This window comes from Protopterus annectens, chromosome 6.part1 (genome assembly GCF_019279795.1).
Source record: "Protopterus annectens isolate FY-2018-M chromosome 6.part1, PAN1.0, whole genome shotgun sequence".
Taxonomy (NCBI): Eukaryota; Metazoa; Chordata; order Ceratodontiformes; family Protopteridae; genus Protopterus; species Protopterus annectens.
Window position 1 is genome coordinate 464,564,826 of NC_056738.1, and position 12,120 is coordinate 464,576,945.

The 12,120-nt window shown below is 41.5% G+C and overlaps 1 protein-coding gene across 1 annotated transcript in view; it reads left to right on the plus strand.

The window, feature by feature from the left end:
• PACS1 (phosphofurin acidic cluster sorting protein 1) overlaps positions 1–12,120 on the plus strand; it is a gene marked incomplete in the record, with an annotated part of 1,397,033 nt that overhangs the window by 1,150,965 nt on the left and 233,948 nt on the right. The window contains 1 exon segment of the mRNA XM_044075887.1: positions 102–249. Within this exon segment, the coding sequence (XP_043931822.1) occupies positions 102–249 (148 nt within the window).

A 12,120-nucleotide genomic window follows, 5' to 3' on the forward strand; every position in this document is an offset into this window, starting at 1 on the left:
GATACTATATAGTCTGTGTTTTGCATATGGAAAAAAAGTGTAGCTGCACTTCTGTAACAGTAACTAAGCCTTCTGAAGTGTTTTCTTTGTCCTTCCATCAGCAGCAGCAGATGAAGAGCTGCCTGCAGTCAGCCTTACAGTACCGTCAACATCTCCACCTCCACATGGCACCACCCCTGGGCTGAGTAAAGACATTGTTGCAACCCCTCCCTCATCCCCCTCCATGAGCAGTGGATTAGCAGTTATAGGGTAAGTTTGCTTGTTAATGTTCATTGCATTCAGTGATTGCAGTTACATGAATTAAATTAATTGCAGAAGGGCAGGAGGAAAAATCTTAATTTCAAATGACTAAGAATGTAGCTTATTGTGGTTATGATATACTTGTAGCTTTTCTTTTTTAGTTTAGTGGGAAATTTTTGTTGCAAACATTAGGCATACAAATGAGAGTTAAATCTGGCCTGTGCATTGCCTCAAAGGTGGTGTTATACAAGCAATTTATATGTTTGCTTTTTATTCGTACTGGGAGTATGGCAGGTTTACCTTTCTGAGGCAAAGGACTAACTCTCATTTGGATATTTAGATCTCATATTTGGATGTTTTGTTAATGGCTAAAAGCTGCACCACTAAGACTTGCTTATTTAGGAATGAAATGGCTGATATCACTTTCATGCTAACCCTAGACATCTGATTAGAAGATTCATAGTGCAACAGTGTACTATTAGTGTCATGGAACAGGGTCCATGATTTTGCAGTTGAAATTAAAGCATACCATAGGCCTTCTTTGAAAAATAATGCAGATTTGTTTTGCCTTTATTTTAGGAGCATATAGCCATTGACCTCAGAATGCAAGAACATGTACCATATCAGTTATGCCTAGGATATTGATAAAATAGTAATCTTAGTAAGATGGCATTGGCACATATTACTTACAGATGTTGTGTAGAGAACACTAAACACAGAGTGGCATTTTCTTGCAGAAATTCAGATAACCTACAGGATTACCTGGTACATTTGGAGACACTTCACTGCCCAGCACTGTTGTATCCAGCAAGGTGTAGGAACCTCCACAGTGAAAGTGCTAAGTATGCCCATATATACTCCAAGTCCATAACAGACCATCTAACAATCTAGTTTTTTACTTTATGCCCAAAGTGCCTATCATAATGTATGAACTAGTTTGTGTGTGCCAAAACTCTGCATACAGAAACAAAAAGAAAGGCCAGAGTAAGATTTTTATAACACCAGATGGATGTCAGGAATGGAAATGTTGCCAGCCCTGTCAAGTCATTCTAAACAGGAACATGTTTTGGATGATAAAATGCTAAAGATACTTGGTCTTTACCAAGTTTCACACAATGGATGTCTCAAAGTCTGAAGAAAAAAAGGAGGCTTAGTATATTTTTAAGTTCCATACCATGACTCCAGGGGTTCTGAATGATAACTTACCCCCCTAAAACAGTAATAGTTTGTTCAATTTCCGTAGTTCTTTGAGTGTTTTCCCTTGTAGTAGGCTGATTGGTGAATCTCTAAATGTTTCTTTGATAATATTCACTCTACCACCACACCCACTGTAAAAAAATAAATAAAATAATTATCACGTAGTACAGTGCAATATTTTTTGTCATTATTATTGTCATTACTCTAAGATGCAAGTAAACTACTCTTTGTAAACTACACGTACTTCAGTGGTTGTGATTGTCTTTGTGGGACTACACATATTGTTTTGTATTATATAATATTGCTCTAGATATGTACCAGTTATATCTTAATGTGGAGCTTTTCTCCATGGGCCTCCACTAAAAATGGGCTCCATGTCCAGTCGGACCTTAGCAGTAAACAAATGTCAAATAAATAAATAGTTTGAAAGAGTTCACTTAATTTCTGTTTAACAGATGGCACACCTCAGACAACTAGTTGAGATACTAATGTACTGCACATAGTATGACTATATATAATATTTATTAGTATGAATAAAAAAGTGGCAATTTAAGCAATCAGCTTAATTATGTATGTGTCATTTGTGTGCCACTGTTCCTTGTGTGACATTTATGAGACTGCAAGACAGAATGCTAAGACAGAGTGATTCTAGCTTGAAGTCAAACTACTGCTCCTGTGAGGACATTAACATTCCACAGCATCTTAGTTGTCGGTTGTACAGACCTCCAGCCATCCCAGTATACATCATGTCAAAATGAATTTTCTGTTTTGTTTTTTGTCTTTTCCTGCTTCTACTATTCAATTTGCTGTTGTGCTCCTCATCTAATTTTCTGTTTTGGAATTTTCCCTTCTCAGCAACTGGACAGAAAATTGGAAGACTATGCATTTTGATTTGCTGGTTACTGTTAAAACCAAAGAACTGTTGTGCCTCTGGGGGTCTGGTCCCAGTAAAGAGTTTAGGATAAAAATATTACCAGTGTATATCAGTTAGTAGCAGCAAGTCTCTGTTTCCTTATGTGTATAGCTTTTTTATACTAGTTTGCTAAACAAGTTAGTAATAGAAGGGTGCACTCCCCTTAATCAAAGATAATAAATGTAATCTGTAGTCTAAAGGTCCCTCGTAAAAATGTTTTTGAGTTTGTACAATTTAAACAACTCTTCATGTCAAGTGGAATAGAAAATGAAATAGATCTATACTTAAACCACAAAAAATCCCATGGGCTAAGACCACTTAAATATGAAGATATTTTCCAGCTTGGTCACTAACGGCCTTAGCAGTTCTTAATTATCTAGTTGCTATGGTGAATCCATGTGAAATCACTTTTTAAATAAAATGTAATTTGTCACATCTGTGACATTTTTATAGGTAGGCTATTTAGTAACAGTACATCACTAACTGAAGTACACAGTCATTAGTATGTAGCAACAGTGTACATAAAATTGATAAGTAAAGCATGTTTTCCTAGTGGCTGTAGTCATTGACAGACACTAATAAGGTACATGAGATGATACAACATTTGGAGAAATAAAGAAATATTTTCATCATATTTCTGCTGTACTTGGGGAATTTGAAAACTATCAGTAACACGTAATAAACTGGACCATAAAATAAATCTAAAAAGTGATTCCTTAAACACGTCTCTCAGTTGCAGGTCATTTTTAGTGGTAGATGGCTTTTAATTCTCTCTTGAAATGGAATTTAAAAGGGAATCTGGTGAAATTGTATAGGTACAGTGTTCCAGGCTTTTGAGATCGTTTGGCATGTGCAGATGGTGCAAAGCAATAATTTGCATTGAGTGCTTGTACACACTGCAGCAATCATAACCTTAGGCAGGCAGACAGTACTTAAGTCCCAAATCCAAGTGAATCCAAACAAAATATAAGGCATTTCAAGCAACAATCCAACTTATAAACTCAAAGACGCAGCTAGATTAAATACCATAAAAACTCTCTTTTAATGTAGTCGACCATTGGTGGTGCGATACAACCTAGAAGCCCTTATCCCCTGACCTCTAATCAGGTTCCTGAAAATGTAACCTGGGTGCATACTAGATCTAAAGAGAAATGCATTTTGCAATTCAAGGTTCATAAACATGCTACTGATCCACCTATGAGACCAATTGTGGCTGGAGCTGGTTGGGTTACAGAGCCACTCTCTTTGTATGTTGAGAAGGCATTAAGACCTGTTATCAATCTGAACCCTGTAGTCCTTAGGGACTCGAAACAATTATTACTAGATCTTTATCAGTGCACCTCCACTATTCTAAACATTGAGAATGTCATTTTTGTTACTTTTGATGTTCAGTCTTTATTTATGATGATACCCAGTGGGTTGGGGATTCAGTTTATACATGATTATCTCTTATTGCATAGTGACTATACTTTAGCACAAGTAGATCTCATCTGCTATTTTTTAGAGATGGTGCTTGAAAACAATGTTTTCACCGTTAATGGTGATATGTTTCTTCAAAAACATGGCATAGCTATGGGTACTTCATGTGCCAATAGCTACGCCAATATGTTTTTAGCACATTGGGAGAACAACAGTTTGTTCCCCACCCAGGGCTTTAAGGAACATGTATTATTTTATCGACGCTTTGTTGATGATTTGTTTTTGTTGTGGGGGGGGTCCTATTAGTAGTTTGATAACTTTTTATGATATGGTGAATGGTTTATTGGATTGTTTGAAGTTTACTTTTAAGTGGTCTTTTGAACACATTGAGTTTTTGGATTTGTTCATTGAAAAGTTACCTGGTAATATTATCAACACTGGTGTGTATCGTAAGACCTGTCACAGAAATGCATTTCTTTTTAGATCTAGTATGCACCCAGTTTACATTTTCAAGAACCTGATTAGAGGTCAGGGGATAAGGGCTCCTAGGTTGAATCCCACCACGCCTGGTTTCCTTAATGAAATTGATAACCTGGGGTGTAAACTGTTGGCACTTGGATATACTCCCTCTGAGATTGAGAGGGTATGTAAACAGTATGATGTTGACCAAAGGCTCTGGGTACGGTTCCTGACCCTCTTACTCCATGGTAAAGCTGTAACTATTTTGTCCAAAATGTCTGACCATGATTTCTTAAATTATACTGATAAGAATTGTCTGTTAGAATTTTTTAAGCTAACACCTGAAACTTGTAGGAAAAAGTTTTGTGAGCATAGACGCAAGGCAGATGAAAGTGTGCATGAATATGTTGCTGAACTGAGCACTTATTTTTGTAGGTGAGTGAGTGGATGAAAGGTCACCACTTTTGAAGGGCTGGCAGATCTTTTGTTGTGGGAACAAGCCCTTAGCACTTTGCGTGAGGACATGAGGATCTGGTTATCTGATAGACAATGTGCTACTTCGGATGAGTTGGGGAAGAATGGAGACCTGTACCTAGCAAGTAGGGCATCCCTGCACAGGAAAGGGACCCCCAGTACTGCTCTTGGGTCTAAAGGAACCCATGGTGGGCAGCCCAGACTGCCCCAACAGAATCTGCCAGTAGCAGGGGAAGCCACTAGTCCAGGTACACGTCCAGGACCTAGGGTTAAATGTTTTGAATGCAACCAGTGGGGCCATGTGGCATATAGATGTCCATGGAGGCAAGGTGGGGAACAAAAGGTATGAGAGCCAGTAAGTGGAAAAGACAAAATGCCAATCATAGGTTGTCTCGAGACAACCAGGGTACCAATCTACCATCCTGCAGATGTCCTGATTTGGATGAGGCAGTACTATGTGTTAATGCAGTTACATGCAGTCAGGATTTGAGACAGGCATGTGAGTCTGGTGGCCTGGAGGAGACCCAGACAGACCGCATACTTGCAGCCAGGACTGGTGAGGTGGTTACTTCAGGGAGGGAGCTACTCTCCAACAGTGAGACTGAAGGTGAGCCACAGCTGCTTGTGGGTACTGATGTTCTCTTGGACAGAGTGACTGAAAAGTACAGGTGAGTAGTAGTACCCAGGATGACAGTGAGGCACTGCTGTCAGAGGATGACAGACTTCCTGTGGAAAGGGAGCTGGGAAGGGTTACAAAGAGAGAGTTGAGACAGACTCAGCTCTCAGACTCTACATTGCAAGGCCTGAGGCAGGTAGCTAGTGAGGCACCTGATTCTCAAGGGAAGGGGGAATCTGTATACTGGGACAAAGGGTTACTGTGTAGAGAGTAGACCCTTGAGGGAAGGCTAGAAGGTGAGAGAATACAGCAGTTGGTAGTGCCTAGAGCCTACTGTCTGGAGCTTCTAGCCATAGCCCATGATATTCCTTTAGCAGGTGATATGGGCATAAAACTTACAAAGAGACATATTATTGAGAACTTTTATTGGCATGGAATTTCCAGAGATGTAACAGGGTACTGCAGGACCTGTGAGCAGTGCAAAAAGGTAGGCAAAGCAGGAGACAAGGTGAGAGCTCCTTTGATGCCTTTGCCTGTGATTGAAGAGCCATTTCAGAGGCTAGCTATGGATATTGTGGGGCCTCTGAGTACCCCAAGTTCCACAGGGAAAAAGTATATCCTAGTGTTAGATTATGCTACAAGACACCCCGAGGCAGAGGCTTTGTCCTCCATTGAGGCAAAAAAGGTGGCAAATGCTTTGTTAGAGATTTTCAGCAGGGTAGGTTTCCCAAAAGAAATACTGCCTGACAGAGGTGCCAATTTCATGTCAGACCTGCTAGCTTGTCTGTGGAAGTACTGTGGGGTGAAGCACTTGAAGACCACCCCCTACCATTCCCAGACTAATTGTCTTGTTGAGAGGTTAAACTCTACAGTCAAGTCCATTCTTTGGGCATTTGCAGACCAGTTTAAGAGGGAGTGGGACAAGTATGTGCCCCATCTGTTGTTTGCTTACAGAGAGGTTCCCCAGGAATCCACAAGTTTTTCACCCTTTGAGTTGCTGTATGGGCATAGAGTGAGGGGACCTCTAGATTTAATTCGAGATGAGTGGGAAGGTGAGTGTGAATCTCACAAGGAGTCTGTTGTGGCTTATGTCCTAAACCTCAGGATACGGCTCAGGGAACTCATGGGCTTGGCCCAGGAGAACCTGGCAGAAGCCCAACAACAGAAGAAGGTGTGGTATGTCAGGAATGCTCGAGCTAGAGAGTATGCTGTAGGGCAGCAGGTAATGGGTCTCATTCCTGTCAGACACAACAAGCTGCAAGCAGCTTGGGAGGGACCCTACAAGGTGGTTAGAAAGGTAAGTGATGTTAACTACATGGTGGAACTGCTAGGCAGGAGCACAAATTGTACCATGTTAACATGATGAAACCTTACCATGATAGGGAGGCCCTTGTGCTGAGTATTTGCAATGGATTGCAGCAGGAGTCTGAGGGATATCTGGTGACTGATCTCCTCAGTGAGGCTCGGACTGACACCTCAGTGGAAAGGGTAGCAGTGTCCCAGCAGCTGTCTCCTACTCAGGTTCGAGAAAGTCGAGCAGTGTTACAGGAGTTTGGGGACTTGTTCACTGGGAAACCAGGGTGCACCCACCTGGTGCAGCACCAGGTGGATACAGGACCCCAAAGGCCTATTAGGCAGGGCCCCTTATAGGGTGCCTGAGAGAGTCAGATAGACTCTGAGGGAGGAGATACAGGAGATGTTGGAACTAGGGGTAATTCAAGAGTCCAACAGTCCCTGGGCCTCCCCAGTGGTGCTGGTGCCAAAGAAGGGTGGCAGCACCAGGTTCGATGTGGACTACATGAAATTAATCACACAGAGTCAGGTGCTTACCCCATGCCTAGGACAGATGAGGCCCTAGAGCAGCTGGGTTGGGGCTAAGTATCTTATCACCATTCATCTTACCAAAGGTTACTGGCAGGTGCCCTTGACTCCCGGTGCTAGAGAGAGGTCAGCCTTTGTGACTCCTTTTGGCTTGTATGAGTTCACAAAAATGCCTTTGGGATGAAAAATTCCCCAGCGACTTTCCAGAAACTGGTAGATCATATCCTAGCAGGAGCAGCAGGGTTTGCCCTTGCTTACCTAGATGATATTGCCATCTAGAGCCATTCCTGTCAAGAGCACCTTCAACATGTCAAGGAGGTGCTGGGCAGACTACAAAGGGCAGGGTTGACCATTAAGCCGAGCAAATGTCAGGTGGGTTTGACAGAGGTCTCCTACCTGGGACTTAGAGTGGGGAGTGGTAAGATCAGGCCAGAACCTGCCAAAGTGGAAGCCATTCAGGATTGGCCTGCACCTCTTACCAAAAAGCAGGTGAGGGCATTCTTAGGAACAGCAGGGTACTACAGAAAGTTCGTCCCCGGTTATAGTACCATAACTGCTCCCCTCACAGACCTGACAAGGAAAAACAGGCCAGGTAAGGTAGTGTGGACCCCAGCATGTGAGCAGCATTCCAGAAGCTTAAAGAAGCTTTGGAAGGATCTCCTGTGTTAGCCAGTCCTGATTACAGCAAATAATTTGTTGTGCAGGTGAATGCTTTGAACCATGGGGTGGGGGCTGTATTTAGCCAGATTTCTTCAGAAGGAGAAGAGTACCCAGTGGTTTATCTCAGTCATAGGCTTCAACCCAGGGAGGAATGCTATGCAGCGGTAAAAAAGGAATGTCTAGCCATAGTGTGGGGACTGTAGAAGCATCAGCCTTATCTGTATGGAAGAAAATTCACTGTAGTTACGGATCACAATCCCCTAACATGGTTACACTGAACCAGCCAGCAAAATGCCAAGTAGCTAAGATGGAGCCTAGGGTTGCAAGCATATGATATGTCAGTGCAGTACCGCAGTGGGGTTAGTAACACCAACGCATATGGGCTTTCAAGACAGGGAATGGAGTAAGGTATACTCAGATAGACCTAACTCTCTCAAGCAACGTTTCTCAAGGGTCACTTGGGGGAAGATATGTGAAGGATGCCAGCCTAGCTAGGTAGAATTTTGTAGATAATTCTTTCATTTGTAAATATTAATATAAGCCACAGGCTTGTTCTCTTAAATGGAAGAAAATTGTGTTAAATGTTTAACTTCAAAAATCTAACCACAGTGCACTCTGCTGGAAGAAAGCTGGTAAGTCAAACATTGTATGACTGTTTTGATCTCAGAGCTCGTAGACAAGATGTCTAGGCTGTGACATTCTATTGTTTTGAGACCAGAGTTAATTGCTAGATTTTACATATATAATGTATTTTATTGCCGTGGCCTCCTGCAGGTGCACATTACAAAAAGAAATGTAAATTCTGAGTTTCCGTTACCCTGGAAAACCAGAGAAGTGTCAAGAATGATGTAATGTGAAGCAGTACTGTGTTATCAATTTAAGGACAGAAAGAAAGGTGAGCATTTTTGATTTTGTCTAAAGTCAACTACAACTCACCAGTACTCTGCTTTTGCACTGTATGTAAGTTTATTTAGAACTGTGATTGCTCTTAGGAAAAGATAGAAAATAGTAAGTTTAGTATAGCTGTTTTCTATATTTGTCAGAACTATTCTACAGTATTTTAAGCATTTCCCTATGATGTCTGAACTCTTGACTTAGCACTGTGTAGTAAGAAGTATTGTCTTGTGTTTTTATTATTTATTATTGAATATTTTAATCCTTTCAACTGTGGCTGTTTTGTGTAGAGATAATTTAAGATCTAGAGTACATTGCATGTATATAGTAATACTGTACAAGGCCACTCCAATAGACTTGCTGCTTAATCACGGTTACTATTTGGATAATAATATACTGCACAGTACTGCACAGTAGAATAGCGCACCCTTTGGTAAGGGCCTTATTAGTAGATAATGTTAGTGGTTGGTGGCAGCTGGTATTACCTTATAGACTGGCAGGAAGGGGCATAGCTGGAAAACCTGTGCCAACCTTCCCCAGGTGTGTCTGTGTGTTTGTATACAAGTCATATCTTAAAGAGTGTGTGTGTGTGTCAGCTACTTGGGCAGGGATACGAAGCAGTGGTTGGACAGAGAGAGTCCTGGAGGTTTTAGCTTGACCACTAGGCTGAGATCTGGACCCTGTAGCTGTGCCAGTGAGGAGTCTTATTGGGGATCTGAAGAGAAAGAGAGGAATCAGCTCCAGACTGACTTGACTAATCTCTGTGTGCTCTTAGGGGAAATTGTAGTTTAATGTGTGTGTATTTGTTATCCTTCCCAATGTGGACGCCCCTCACTGGTGTTAGTGGTGAGGATTGAGGCTCTTTGATTACTGGGCCAGTGCTCGGGCATCACATATTAATTACACAATAGGCACCTCTTTTCTGAGGACATAATTGAGGTTCTCCAAGAAGCCAGGAGACCCACAACTCAAAAATTCTAGATAGACAGATGGAAGAGATTTTCCTTTTGATGCCAGAGGAATGTGCAGGACCCCAATAAATCAGAGGTACCTTCCATACTAAAATATCTGTGTGAGCTCATTACAGGTCTGGCCTACGGTTTACTATCATAAAATCGAAAATAAAAAAAAAAAGTGTACGAATGTTTGAATTTTAACATCGGAAATGAACATTTCCGTATGTCCCTAATGTCAAAAACAGCTGTTAATTGTCAAAAATGTCGTTCGCGACATTTTCGACAATTAACAAACTCCCTACCTAACTAGCCTAAACTCACATCTATGCAGGGGGGCTGCACCCCCCACCCCCCCTAACGTAATATTCCAACTCCGAGATCGCACTACAGTGAGGAAAGGGATGTAATTCCCTAGCCGCACTGTACCACGATCCCCTTACATGAGCGAACGTTATAATTGCGAATGCACAGTCCATTCGCAATGATAACGTTTGCTCACATAACCTGCCATATTATGAAGTGTTCGAACATATGTTGTTCGAATACTTCATAGCCATGCAATTGCACAGCAAAATTTTGATAGTAAACCCTGGCCTACTCTATCAAAGCCCACCTGTTCACCATCTGTGCTTTTTTTACCCCCTCAATCTTCAACGTATGTCCACACCTGAAGTTGTTATTCCTTAAATGAATGCTGCATTTATACCAACAAGGAAGACCATAACCCCTCCTTGGAACATCTCATTATGCTAGAAAAACTTAATTTACCTTCTTTTGAACCAGCAGCTTCAGAAAATCTCAAATTCTGCACCTGGAAAACTGCTCTGCTTATGACTCTCACTTTATCTAGGAGAAGTTCAGAGCTTCAGGCTTTCTTGGCCATTCCTACTCATTATTTTTCACAAGGACAGGGTGACCCTGAGGGCTAACCCTTCATTCAGTCAAGGTTCTCAAATAAGCTTTTAGAAGTCTTTTCTCATCCCTTCCTACATAATGATTGTCTTGGGATGTTTGCTGGACTCTGCCTTGGGGAGTAGCCTTTGTACCTCCAGACAAAGTAGACTGGTTTCAACAGTTCTTTCTAAGTTTCAGTCATAACTGTGCATCTGAAAGGAAGTTTCTCAGGATTCTGGGGTACATGACATCAGTGATTCTCATGCTTCCCCTGGACTGACTGCACATTATGAAAATACAGTGGTATCTCATGTGACACCCCAGCACTGGCCCAGTAATATCAAGGAGCCTCAGTCCTCACCACTGGCAACAGTGGGGGATGTACACACTGGGAGGATGAGAAGTACACACACAGTAAAGTGCAATTTCCCTTAAGAGTACACAGAGACCACAGTCAGTCTGGGGCTGGTTTCTCCCTCTTTCCCCAGATCCCCAATAAGACTCCTCACTGACACAGCTATAGAGTTGAGATCTAAGCTGAGTGACCAAGCCAAGAAAGACCTCCATCACCCTCTCTGTCCAACCAGTGCTTTGTGTTCCTGCCCAAGTACTGACACAAACACACACTTTGAGGTTTGATTAATACACACATGTGCACACAGACACACATACACACACCTGGGAAAGGCTGGCACAGGTTTACTAGCTATGCTCCCTTATGCCCAGACTATAAGGTAGCTTTCACTGCCACCAGCAACTACTTATCAGCTACTTTAAGGCCCTTAGCAAAGGGTGTCCAATCTTACTGTGTAATGTTACTGTTAATCCAAATGGCAGTTTGGCCAAGAGCAAGGCTATTAGGAGTGGCCTGCACAGCGTCACCAAATAGATATGCAAGTACTCTATGAGCTTAAAATATGTCTCACAAATATCAGCCACCAAGATATATTTAATAATAAATAAAAAAACAAGAAAATACTCAGTAAACAATCAGTTACCTCCAATCACAGGAAATATTTAAAACAACAGTGCAGGACATTATCATATAAATAAAAAAGAACATCTAAGCTATACTTCACTATACTCTTAATTGTATCTTTAAAAAATTACAGTACCCTAAATTGACTTACTCATAGCAAGGCAATACAGATGTGGTGAATGGGTTTCCCAACTGATGCTTTTGTCAGGTCAAAGACAAATACAAAATGCTCAGTCTCTGTCTGAGAGCTCTTAAATTAATATCTCAAATATTGCTGATGGGATACTTGCCGCATGACATAATTTCTTGTTTTCCGACTATCCCAGGTGGAAACCCCCATTGCTAGAAACTGCCAGCAGCATCTCCCTGACATATCCCTCAGATCTTTGCAACTAATGGAAGACATAAAACAATAAAACACTTACAAGACAATGCAGAGGAGTCCCTAGTTTTAGACATCCTGTCTCCTTGCTACATTGAAACCATCTATTTTATTACTTGGTTAGAAAACAATTTAATTTCAACTGTTTTTCTGAAGTTTTACAAGTTAATCTTCTATGTGCCAGTTCCCACTGTTAAAACATAGACATTTACACAG